The sequence below is a fragment of the Rhinopithecus bieti genome, unplaced genomic scaffold, assembly GCF_001698545.2.
Source record: "Rhinopithecus bieti isolate Rb0 unplaced genomic scaffold, ASM169854v2 scaffold_2574, whole genome shotgun sequence".
Classification (NCBI taxonomy): domain Eukaryota; kingdom Metazoa; phylum Chordata; class Mammalia; order Primates; family Cercopithecidae; genus Rhinopithecus; species Rhinopithecus bieti.
Window position 1 is genome coordinate 155398 of NW_016804493.1, and position 13875 is coordinate 169272.

Consider the following 13875-nt stretch of genomic DNA (forward strand, 5'->3'; position numbering starts at 1 on the left):
TTTTATTGGTTTGGCAGATACCCTGATTTAATTTTGGTTACTTCTTTAAATGTGATGTAGCCCTCAAATAAAGCCTGAGGCACCAAGAACAAGAATTGTGCACATGTGAATGTGAATCATGAAGTGTGGGAAAATTAATGCATACCACTAGAGCATGAAATAAATGAATATGGAAACAACTACCAATCAATCTCTAGGCATTAAATAGGCAACAGGAAGGTCAAAGGAGAATCATTGAGTCCTGGAGCGGTCAAGAGCAATTTAAAAAGGAATGTGTGGCGGGGCGCGGTAGCTCACCCCTGTAATCCCAGCACTTTGGGAGGCCAAGGTGGGCAGATCACGAGGTCAAGAGATCAAGACCATCCTGACCAACATGCTGAAACCCTGTCTCTACTGAAAATATAAAAGTTAACTGGGCTTGATGGCACGCAACTGTAGTCCCAGCTACTCGGGAGGCTGAGGCAGAAGAATTGTTTGAATCCAGGAGGTGGAGGTTGCAGTGAGCCGACATCTCGCCACTGCACTCCAGCCTGCCAATAGAGCAAGACTCCGTCTTAAAAAATAAAATAAAATAAAAATAAAAATAAATGTGACAACTTGAACTAGATCTTATGAAGGATGGAATAGTGTTTAGATAGGAAAGCGAGAAAGATGGACACTTTCGAGAAGTAAGTAAAGGCAGAGAAAGAAAAGTGAACTTGATGTGTTTGTGGCACTGTGAGGAAACCTCTTGAGCAAAAGGTGACAGATCAATTGGGCAGATGGGTCAGATCACTTAGGCCTTGAAAAGTAGGCAGAGGAGTTGAAATTTAAAATTATAACTGATTATGAAGCAGGGGTGAGAAGTGACATAAGAGGTCTTCCTTAAGAGAAAATACTAACTTATATTTGTGTCATGCTTTGCAGTTGCAGTGTACTTTCTCAGTCTTCTGGTGTTGTATCCTCACAAGATACTTGTGAAGAAGGCAGGAAAGATGATAGTTTCTCCACTTCACAGCTTAAGAACTTAGCATTAAACTAGTTATGATTTACCGAAGTTCATATAATAACTTATGTATGTAATGGAGCTGAGACTAGAAAAACTGTCTTTTCTGTCGTAATTCAGTTTTTAAAAACCTACTAGGCTTCCTAAAATCAATCTGACAGTGATATGGAGCACGAACTGGCAGTAAGGATTCTGGCTAGGTAGTAAGCAAATTGATAAGAGCCTAGAACAATGACTCTCAACTGGAGGCAGTTTGAACCCCTTTCCCCACCCACCCAGGCAACACTGGGCGATGTCTAGAGACGTTTTTGGTTATCACAGCTGGGAGTCCAGTGCTATTGGCTTTTAATGAGTAGAGGATAGAGATGCTGACCTTGCTAAACATCCTGTAGTGTATAGGACAGCACCCCACAACAAAGAATTATCCAGAGTGGCAGCAGGAATGGAGAATGTTACAGAGTTGAAATGACTTGTCAGCTTGGTGAAGCACTGCATATGTAAAAGGCAAATCAGGTGGGTAAAGTTGAATGCCAGTCTAAGTCCAAGTAACTGATAGAGAAAAGTTGTAATGACAGACTAGTGTGGACAGGAGAAAGTATACTGAGTTTGAGGTAAAGTCATGGCCTCAGAATATATTGAGTCCATGTTGTCACATTTTGTATAAATACTAATGGCAGAAGTAGTATGTATGATTTAAAAATTTGAATTAACTATAGCCATGTCCTTATGCCCAGTTGCCATCAAAGAACTCAATCTGGATGTGAGGCTCTGAAGGTGAAGGCAAGAAACTATCAGCAGCTTGGAGTCCTTTGTAAAAATGTCTGAGTTGGTGGGGAGAGGGTAGTGTTTATAATAGTTGTATCTTTTATAAATATTTAAAGTTTGAAAATCAGTTTCTTGTCACAGTTTTTTTCAAGTTGTGTGTGATATATTTTTCATGGGTTAACGTCTCTAGGTATGTATATATATTATATATACACACATGTATATTTATGTATATAAATTTACATATGTGTGTATATATGTTATATATACACATATATTTACATATGTGTGTGTGTATATATGTGTGTACACACACACACACACACACACACACACATAAAAATTAGTAAAAAAGAAAACTCCTGCTCAGGCTCAGCCTATGCATATGAATTTCTTGTTTTGGTACTTCACTTTCCAAATTTCAGTCGGTCTCCTTTGCAACCTTAGCTGCTTACCTATCATGATGACTCTTTGGCATTAGAGTCTCAAATCTTTCTTGGTTGCTGAAGGAAAAAATGAAATTATATTCAGTATGTTTAGTTTCACATATTCAGAATTATAGAATCTTGGAGCTGGAGGAGATACTATGCCTCATTGAGTTCAGTGGATCATCTAGTATTTGATTCCCCTTGTGTTAGTCTCTAAAGCTACTGTAAGTTACCACAAACTTGAGAGACAAACAGCAGAAATTTACTCTCACACAGTTCTGGAGGCCAGAAGTCCAAAATCAAAGGTCATCAGGGCCACACTCCTTTCTTTATCCTTTACAGCTTCTGGTGGCTCCAGGCATTGCCTGACTTGTGGCTGCATAACTAAGCTCTGCCTCTGTCAGCACACAACCTCTTTTCTCTTTGTCTCACCTCTGTGTTTCCTTATTATGATACTTACTAGATTGAGGGCCCACCTGACTAATAAAAAATGATCTCAACTCAAGATCCTTAACTATTTTAGATCTTTTCATCAAATAAGGTCACTTAGACAGGTCCCAGGGATTAGAATATGGACCTATCTTTTTGGAGGCCACCGTGTAACCCGCTACATCCACTAAATACATGTCCATTGTTTGTTTGTGTTTGTCACCCTTCTCTGCTTGGCTGCCTCTAACCAAGATCTTTAGGATTTTGAATAACTTTGTAGTGAAATCAATCTCCTGTAATGCATATACCATTCACTTTGGTTCTCCCTGCTTGAAGCCACGCAGAAAAAAAACGAATTATTTTTCTCTCTGAAAGTCCTTCATTTGTTGTCCCTGAGACTGGTATCCTCCAGGACAAACACCTCTGGTTCCTTCAACAATTTCTCTCAATACTGACTCCTGTTCCCCTAATCATCCTGGGTTTGCTTCTCTAAAGCATTCAGAGGCAATAGAGAGAATACTGAATTTATTATTGAAGACCTAATACTGAGGCCATGTCCCTTCCACTTACTACTTAGGGGATCAAGGCAAATCAATTTATTTTAAATAAAATAATACTGACTGCTTCATTATTTCACTGCATGCTTTTTATAGTCAAATGAGATTGTTATAAACGTTCTCTAGAAACATAACCTTTAAGTAAGGATACAAGTGTTCTTCTGTCTGTTTGTAAAATACTTTCACTCCCAGAACTAAACATAGGTCTCTCAGTACAGTCTCACCTAGTACAAAGTAGTAATCACTATCACGTTCCCCAGCTGAGCTGCTCCTCTTCTGTTACCACAGCCTGGGATCACAGTAGCTTTTTTGGTAGTCGTCGCATAATTCTTAACTCATATTGAAATTGTTCTGTACTAAAGAGTTCCAAATCATTTTCACAAATAATCTTTTTTAAAAAAATTCAACAAATGTTTATTGAGTTCTGTTAGTAGCAGTGCTTAGACACTTGACAGAGAGGCAAAGAGGAACAAAATAAAATCGGTTTCTGCCCTCTTGGAGCCTACAGTATCATAAGGGAGACACACATTAACAAGTAATCACACAGTTTGAGTGTAAATTTACAATCTGAGACAGACTGGAAAAAGAAAGAGTTTCAAACTGACCTAAGCCAATTTGATAGTTCACAATGATACAAGTATCTACCGTAGATAAAGGTGGGCTCTGATAATTAAGATTGGAGGTCTGCAGTTCTCCCCACTAACCTCTTCACTAGCTGGTGTTAGTTGCAGTGACAGTAAGGCTCAGATGGAATTCTGTCACACATGTAATCTTATTTATTGCTTTCTAATTCCTTCATTTTTCTATTTATAGAAAGAGCCACAAGGTATCGTTCAGTTAAGGCCATGTGAAGACTAAGTAGAGTCAGTGAATTTTCAATGTGGAAATTTAATTTAATTTGAAAATAATATTAGCCATTTTAATTGAATATAATAATAAATTGCATTGAATCTTCATAGGAAATACATGGTTCATCCTTCAGTTATTTAATGTAATACTCCTTTAATTAGTCCTCTTTGTGATGTTATAGACCTACTTCTGGTTGTACTTTAATGGCCACATTCTTATCTAAAGCTTCTATAGCTTGCTAACGTAATTCTCCAATATAAGATTTGTATCTTATGTTCTGATAATAGGTTTTGCCCTTTAAAATGGGTGTTTTTCAAGATCGATAGATCTATAAAGCCATGTACTTTTGCAAAGTAAGATGAATGCGTGATAGTTATAAGCCATTTTACTATTCAACTTCAAGTGACCTAGGAATTTGAAAGCAATATAAAATGTAAATTCTGTCTTAATATTTGATCTGTCTTTGCATTGCCTTATTTGAACCATACCTTGTGGCTTTTTGTATAAATAAGTCCCACTGAAGTCATAATAAAGTCAAATGTTGTGAAATCAATTTTTTAGGAATGTTGAAGCTTGGTTTTCAATGTGTGCTGACCTCAGTTTACTCTTCTAACATACGAAACAGTTTCTAGATATATACCTTGAAAATGGAGATAGCTATGGGTTTGGAGAGCTGTTCAGATAGTCTACATCTCAAGCTTATAGAATAACGGCTAGACAGCACAGAGGTTTAGGACTGTAGTAGATTTTCTCTAAAGTACCCCTGTTGGGTATTTGCAAATAAGTTGTTTCTTTGCAGGCTACCCCATCTGAATTTGAATGATTCCCAGACATCTTGCAGAAACCTGGTGTTGCACTTTGCTTATCATGAATTTGCTATGCTGTCATTTTTATGCATCTCAATTTGAGGCCAAACCACATGTCCTAGTTTATTTTTTTACTGTTTCAATTAAATATAAAGCTCTGTCTTCTTGATGGGTGTGTGAAGCATTTAGTGTTCCTTTAGTAGAGAATAAATACAGTTCATGACCTTGCTCACTCCCCAGTGCCTATAATTTTATAGTGTAACAAATTTACCTTTGGATACTATATAGCCAGCAACTCCTGAGAATTTAATATAAAACCCTTAAATTCTATTTCCTTTATTTTATTTCCTCTAGAAAATAATATCCTTTAGGCTTTATGGAATGTATCTTTTCCTCAGACAATTAAAAGACAATTGAAATTAAGACTAGTAATTGTCACTTGCCATTCATTTCAATAAGATTATTTTATTCTTGAGAATAATTGTATATCGCAGAAGGAAGGTGAAGTTTTCTTCTTGACCCTAAATAGTTATTGATCTGTTTGTAAAGAAATCTGTATCAGATGCTAAAACTTTTGCTTGATCTTGAGAATCAGAAAACAATGACTAGACTATAGGTGTGCTCTAACCTTCTTCATTTGCAAGTATAAAGAAGGGGAATAGTGAGGGGAGTTACTCTCTAAAATAACTCATTATCTTTATGAAGATCCAGATCGCATGCCTTTGTTGCTCCAGTGAAGCAGGTTAAAATGGAAAGTCCTGTATGAGAGCCTTGTGGCATGAGCACATTGCCTTAGAGAAGTTGCATCCAAATAGCCATCCCTGTAAATATGAGTGAATATTTTAATAAATTTTGGCTCATATTGGCACTGTTGATTTCACTGGTCACCTTAAAAGAAACAGAAATCTTGCTGGGCGCGGTGGCTCACGCCTGTAATCCCAGCACTTTGGGAGGCCGAGATGGGCGGATCACAAGGTCAGGAGATCGAGACCATCCTGGCTAACACGGTGAAACCCCGTCTCTACTAAAATACAAAAAATTAGCCAGGCATGGTAGCGGGCACCTGTAGTCCCAGCTACTCGGGAGGCTGAGGCAGGAGAATGGCGTGAACCCGGGAGGCGGAGCTTGCAGTGAGCTGAGATCCGGCCACCGCGCTCCAGCCTGAGTGACAGAGCCAGCCTGGGTGACAGAGCAAAGACTCCATCTCAAAAAAAAAAAAAAGGAAAGAAACAGAAATCTTATATATTGCTTCTAAGTCGGATTTTTTTTTTTCCTTCCTAATCTTCCTCTCCCATTTAGTAGAAGTTGAGATGTCAGGTCCAAGATATTAGAGGGAAAAATTTCTGGGATCTTAATCTTAGCTAAGGTGGCAAGTTTATGATATGTAACTAGGAACCAGTGGCCTCAACTCCTTGGAGTGGATTGGTCACTTTCTTAAACATCAGTTCCTTGTTCTGTGACCTATTCACTTTTTCTTTCGAAAGAAAGCAGCTGTTATTCTGACTTAATTAATATTATGAAGATGTCAGTAGATTGCAGTGACTATAACTAGGTGACTTAGTCCAGTTCAGATGTTTATACTGTATCTAAGAAATTTTAGCCTCTGTCGACAACTTGGAGGTTGTATTTACTCAGCTTTGGAAAATATCTGATCCTTCTTTACCTTTCTTAGGTTTCCACTGTATCCAAAAGGAGGGGAGAAGTTGCAGTTTGATTATGGTGTCTATCTTCTGAACAAAAATATAGCACAGGTAAGTCTCTGTTCTTCACTTATCTCCTACTTCCATGCATAGCCTGTTTCCTTAGATTGCTAGCCCTTTTTCTTTATAAACATGCACTGAAGTTGACCCTTTTATTTAACCAGTTACATTAGTAATACACAATTCTTCTTTTGACCACAGTCTTTTTCTGTGCCCTTAAAATGACTACAGAGAAGCAATGAATACAAATTGGAATCCTCTTGCTAAACTCAGAATCTCTTTCTGTGTTTTTACTTGCTGGTAGACTACACTTCGATGTGTGGGTTTCATTATCTCTTGCCTCTGCAGCTTGACCAATTGTAATTTTCTTTTCTTAGGCTATTTCTAGGGACTCAGTTTGCATTGTTGTTTCTGGAGTAAAAGTTCATTCCTATGCAAGTACTTCATGGTATCCTCACTTTTTTATTCCGGGTCCAAAGGAAAAGACCAAGCACATGGCCCTTCCAGTCTGTCTTGGATGTTTGTGGCACTCTCAACATCACATCAGTTAGGATCTCACTTAAATAATGTCTTTCCGTATGCCATAGTAAGACTATCAGATGCCTAGGTTTGTATTTTCCTGAAAGAAATATGTGCATTTCTTTAGCACTTCTGGCCCTACTTCAAGATGTAGGCATTCCATAAGTTTTCTAATTATAAAGGAAGACTAACTTCCTTTGTTTTGATTTGTTTTGTTTTGTTTTGAGTCGGAGTCTTGCTCTGTCGCCCAGCTGGAGTACAGTGGCATGGTCTTGACTCACTGCAACCTCCGCCTCCCAGGTTCAAGCAATTCTGCTGCCTCAGCCTCCCAAGTAGCTGGGATTACAAGTGCCTGCCACCACGCCTGGCTAATTTTTTGTATTTTTAGTAGAGATGGGGTTTCACCATGTTGGCCAGGCTGGTCTCGATATCCTGACCTCGTGATCTGCCCAACCCAGCCTCCCAAAGTGCTGGGATTACAGGCGTGAGCCATCGAGCCCGGCCTGTTTATTTTTGTAAATTGCAAGTGTTTTGTTTTGTTTTCATTGGACATCCTTCCAATTGGAATATCACATGGATGAGTGTCCACAATTTGGCTGTTATTTAAAGACGTTATGAGCTATATCCTCAGACCTTTGGTTTAACAGAAGTAATAAGATTTGCGATGCTTTTGTTTTTATGAGCCTGTGTTTATCCACATGAATCTAAAGACTTGCTGAATATTCCCTTATTCATTTCTGATCAGTCTAGAATTATTCCTCTACGTAGTATCATCTGCCACTCTTCCCTTAAACCAACCTCAGTTTAATGGTGGGGATTGTTTTAATTTGTTTTTTATTAAGATTGTTGTCCTTTTCTGAAATTGGGTCAGATTTCTAGATTGCATTCCTCAATTTATCGTTTGCTTCACCCTTCACACTCATTGTCCTGTCAACCATACTACTTTTACTGTTACTTCCACTCCAGCTCCAGGAAAGCAGCCCTCTGACAGTCTCTGGTCCATGACTCACCTTTCCATGTGCCATTCTTCCCACAACTGATACTTGCCCACTCTCCATTTTTGGCAGACAGGTATTTCAGTCAAAGAATCAGGGCTTTCATTCCAAGGCTGCCTAGCTCCCACTCTGCTGATCACAGTTCTATCATACCATGGAAAAGGCAGTGCTTAAACAGAACTGGTCAAAAGTGCTCAGACTGAGGCCCTGAGGCCGGGTGTGGTGGCTCATGCCTGTAATGCCAGTACTTTGGGAGGCCGAGGTGGGTGGATCGCCTGTGGCCGGGAGATAGAGACCAGCCTGGGCAACATGGCAAAACCCCATCTCTACTAAAAAATACAAAAATTAGCCAGGTGTGGTGACATGCGCCTGTAATCCCAGCTACTCAGGAGGCTGAGGCATGAGAATCTCTTAAACCTGGGAGGCAGAAGTTGCAGTGAGCTGAGATCGTGGCATTGCACTTCCAGCCTGGGTAACAGAGCAAGACTCTGTCTCAAAAAAAAAAAACAAAAACAAAACCAAAAAAAAGTGCACAGACTAAGACTGCACTAAGGAAGAAGTAAATTAGAGAGCCCCTCCAGCGATGTCAGCCGTGGTGGAAAGAGCACGTAGATACTACAGGATCCAGAGTTTGAGAGTAAAATTGGCATCATTTAGTAGAACTAAGTTCTGATTTGAGTTCAGAACGTCTCTTCTTGCCCTGTTTTCTCTGTCTTGCTCTAGGCACATAGGTCCTAAGGTCAGAAGGCTGTTGGAAGCTTCCTGGTGAAACTTAATCCTGCTGAAATGCCTGTATTTCCTCATATATCCCAACTTCAAACATACACACAATATGCACATGTGTATAGATGTACACACATATGCACAAACACACTTCTTTCTTCTCAAGGGCCCCAAAGGATGGTATGACAAAGGATGATATAAAGTGTTGCTAAGAATACCACAGCTTGCTTTGAGAGCAAGACCAAGATGGAGGCGATGTGCAGGGGAAAACTTAGAAAAGTCAGCCCTCCTCATCAGACTTGCAACTCTCGGACCTGTTTGGTCCCCACTTCCCAAGAGGCCTCTGAGTTTATTATTAACCAAACCAAGGCCACAAGTATGCTGACCTAGTTTTACTCATCTAAGAAATGGATTGCTTGTAGTAATTGTGTATCCTCTCCAACTTTATATAAAATTGAGAGTTTTATACTCCAACTTTATATAAAATTATGTAAAATTTCTCTTTGAAAATTGGGAGAGAGAGAACAATCAATAGGTTAACTACTCTGAATCCATAGGGAGCAAGTATCTTCCTGTGTGGGTTTTCTTTTTTTAATCACACTAGAGGCAGTTTTAAAAGGAGGGGACAGTAAACTTCTTAAAAACTGGCTTTTTTATATTTCAAAATGTATTCAGGAAGCTCTTTAAGCAGTTAGAAACTTTTAGAACAATTGTGACCTTTCAGTTTTTTGTTTTTTTTTTTTTTGCCTCAGCTCTGTCTGTTCTGTCTCTCCCTGTTTCTCGGGGAAGCTTTCATTTTGTCTTTGACCTTACTGCCATCACTGTTTCACATTTTGATTTGTAACAAATGAAAGAACCATTAATTGTTATGGCTCCTAACCAAGCATTATAGTAATCAGATATTTCCAGCTTTTGAAGGTTTGTTTTTATAGACATGTAGACTAATACATGTTGTCAAAGGGGAGTTTGTCTTCTCAGCCAGTCTCATATGTACCCCATCTCTCAAGATGTGAACAAATCATACTATTAAAATGGCCTCACCTCAGTAATTTATAAGCCACATTAGTGGAGGTGGATGAAAGCATTGGCATGTGTTAAAGTGCCAGAGAAAAAGGAGTGAAGTCATTTAATACTGCATCCATAATTTGGTTGAGGATTTGAGTAGTCAATAGGACCTTTCATCACAACCAGAAGTCGTAGTAAAATCACTTTTTTGGTAGAGGAAATGACAGAATTTAGTAATATTTGTTACTTCAGTATTTGGGATCAGTCCAGCCCAAGTTTTGAAAGCACAAGCTTAGAGAGACAGGCCTTCAAGTAGAAATCCTCAAGTGTTGTTTGAAGAGCTGAGAGCACTGGTAAGGCCTGCTTGCCCTCTTCATGTCACTGCTGTCTGAAGGTGTGTGTGTGTGTGCTGGATTAAGTACTAAGAGTGAGTGAAGTGAAATGCCTCGTTTTCAGCACCATTTATTAATATTTGTCAAATGCCAGCCTCTTCAGTTGGAAATAGCCTTCCTTGTTGGCTACCATGTAATGCTGTAGGAATGGGCCTGTCAAAATTCAGGTGCAGTATAATTGACATTGACTTTAAAAACCAGATCCTGCCATAATTTCAGTTAGTTCATGAGTACATTATATTAGAATTTGTGTAGAGAACAGAAATTTGCTTTTAATTCTCAGAGCATAAAAATTACATGTAAAACGAAAATTATAATACTTTTATCTTACATTTGTGGAGAGCCTTATAGTTTGTAAAGTACATTCACATGATCCCTATCATCACCCTGCAAAGTAAAAAGGGCAGATACTATTAAATGGATTTGAGGACAGCTTGGCTTTTGACATTTGTCCCTCCAGTGTCATATCACATGATTTGATAGGTGTGGCAGAGATCCCCTTACTTCTGTATACTTCACTGTTCTGTATATTTCCATCCTAAAAGTGCACCAAATCAAAGAAGACGACATTCCCAGATAGAAGAGGAAGCAAATGTTTTTTGAGAATGGAGACAAAAACTATTTTGCACATCATATTTCCATTAGCAAGCAAAATGCCAGAAACACTATAAGTTCTAAAGAAATTAATAATGAATGGTGATATAGCACCGTCACACAAGAAACTAAGACCTAGAAAAGTTAAGTGACTTTAATGAATTTTAAAAATTGTGATACACACACACATGCACACACACAGAAATGGAATATTATTCAGCCTCTGAAAAGGACATACTGCCATTTGTAACAACACAGATGAACCTGGAGGACATTATGCTAAGTGAAATAAGCCAGACAGCGAAAGACAAAGACTACGTGATCTCAATCGTACGCAGAATCTTAAATGTAAAAGTTGAATAACTAGTAACAGAGAGTAGGATGGTGATTCAGTGGGAGGGAGGGAAGGAAATAGGAAGAAGCAGGCTAAAGGGTATGCAAATTTGCAGTTAGATAGGCTGCATAAGTCTGGAGATGTAATATACAGAATGAGGATTATAGTAATAGTGTATCATGTACTGAAAATTTGTCAAGAGAGTAGATTTCTGCAGTTTTTATCACACACACCCATGAATATGTTAATTTGTTTGACTGCTGTAATCATTTCACTATGTATATGTATATCAGAACATCATATATACCTTAAAACATGCTGTACTCCTTAGATACAATATAAAATTTTTTAAAGTTAGGTGACTTGCTTAAAATTCATTAGTTTATTCAACAGTATTTGTTGAGCACTTACTGTGTGCTGTGTACACTGAGTTAGGTTGCAGTGGGTAGAGCAGTGAATAAGATATACAAGATCCCTGATCCCTGCCTCGTTAATATGCTAGACACAAAAGAACAAATATTGTAGCATTCCGTTTATATAAGTATCTCCAAAAAGCAAACTCATGGAGTCAGAAAGCTACATTAGAGGGCTGGGGGAATAGGAGAGCTATTGCTTAATGATTACAAAGTTTCTGTTGGAATGATGAAAAAGTTTTGGAAACAGATAGTGACAACAGTTATATAACATTGTGTATGTAATTAATGCCACTGAATTTTACACTTAAAAATGGTTTAAATGGCAAATTTGAATTGTACACTTTAAATGGGTGAGTTGTATGTTATGTGAATCATATCTCAATAAAGCTGTTTTAATAAAAGAAAAAGAAAGATCCCTGCCTCGTGAAGCTTGTAACCTGATGGGAAGAGACATACAATAAACAGAGAAAGTCATTTTAGATTGCGATAAGTGCTGTCATGGAAATTAATTAGGTGATATAATAGAAAATAACTGGAAAAGGACCTACTTTAGATTAAATTGTCAAATAAGCCTTATTGAGGAAGTGACTGTTGAGCTTAGACATGAATGATGACAAGGAACCAGCCATGCAACCAGCTAGGGAACAGAAAGTTCCTGAAGGTGATGGGAATAGCAAGGGCAAAGGCCCTGAGGTAGGGAAGAGCTATGCTGAGGTAACAGATGGAGGGCTGATGTTGTGGCAGGAGTGTAGTAATTGAGGGGCAGAGGTAGCCAGGGAGCATAGCATATAAAACCTCAGAGACCACAGCAGAGTTTCCTAAATTATTTTAAATACAAAGGGAAACCATTGAGTGAATGATGTAAGCAGGAAAGTGGCATGATTTGATTTGTTTTTTCCCAAAGATCATTCTAGCTACTACTTTTTTTGGCCCCACCCACCCACCTCCACATTCTAGCTACTTTAATGGATTGCAGGGAACTAGAGTTGAGGCAGAGTTACCAGTTAGAAGGCACTTCAGAAGACCAGATTAGGGGTGATGGTGGTTTGGATCAGGATGGTAGGGGTAGAGATGGAGAGAAGTGAGCAGATTTGAAATATATTATGGGACATGAACTAGTGGACTGAATGTGGGAGATGAGGAAAAAAGGAATGTCAAGAATGACTCCTAGGTTTTGTGTATGAGCAACTCCTTGGATGATAATGCCATTTATTGAGATGGGGAAGGATCCAGGAGGTGGGAGCAGGGCAACCAAAAGATCTTCTTTGCAAATGTTAAGTTTGAGTTACCTATTAGAAATCCAAGTAGACAACAGGATATATAAGTCTGGAGCTCAGGATTGGAGGTCAGTACAAGGTATAGAAATTTGGGACTCATCAACATAAAGATGGTATTTAAATCCAGGGAACTAGATGAGATTACCCAGGGAGAGAACGCAGAGTTGAGAAGAGAGGGAAACAGATACAGACACACACCTACAGTGGGATTTAGCCCTGGGAAATTACATTTAGAAGTTAAGTAGCAGAGGAAGAACCAGCAAAAACTGAGAGGAATGAACAGTGAGGTAGGGAGAAAATGAAGAGAGAGTAGGATTTGGAAACTAAGAGGAGTAAATTTCTGAATAGAAGAAGTCATCAGTCATCAGTATGTCGAGTTATGGGTTTATCACTGGAGATGACTGTGGGATTAAGGGAAGTTTCTTTTTGTTTTTGTTCTTTTAATTGGTTTGTTTTGTGGGAATCTGGAATGGTTTGTTTGCTTTGTTTCTGAAGATGGCAGGTATCAAGGCATATTTATGCTGATGAGAGTGAGCCTTTGCTCTTGCCACTTATCCCAAATTGCCTTTTTCAGATGCGTGAAGGATGGTGGGAAGAGAACAGGGAAAAAGTCCAGCTCATTATTTATCTTATAAAAGGAAGACTTTTGATAGGTATGATGTAAATGTGTAGTTCTCACCACAACTCCCACCATAGTATGAATATATCTTTGATGTGAAGGTGAATTGACCATCTGTACAGGCATTGAATTAGTTTAACTTTTGGATAAAGTGAAGAGAGCTATACTGAAACTAAATAATTTTCTTCCAGATTGTTGGTACTGAGCCTTTAGTAGACTTTCTGAATAGTTTCACCTGAGTGTGCCAACTATACAGAATTTAAGTGACAGATTCCTTTTTCTCCTAGAGCAGCGGTGTAATCAGTCCCTGGTTCCTTGGGGATCCCCAACACCCTCAGTAGGTCTGGGAGGGCAGAAGTATTTTCATAATAAAACTAAGACATTTTTGCCTGTTTCACTGTGTTGACATTTACGTGATGGTAGGTAAAACTGCTGGCCACTTAGAACAAATCAAGGCAGAGAAACTAAACTCAGCTAGCAGT

General features: G+C 38.7%; 1 protein-coding gene across 1 annotated transcript in view; it reads left to right on the plus strand.

The window, feature by feature from the left end:
• UVRAG (UV radiation resistance associated) overlaps positions 1 to 13875 on the plus strand; it is a 191066-nt gene that overhangs the window by 102262 nt on the left and 74929 nt on the right. Inside the window, exon 7 of the mRNA XM_017868629.1 lies at positions 6492 to 6570. Within this exon, the coding sequence (XP_017724118.1) occupies positions 6492 to 6570 (79 nt within the window). The remainder of the gene's footprint in view (positions 1 to 6491; positions 6571 to 13875) is intronic.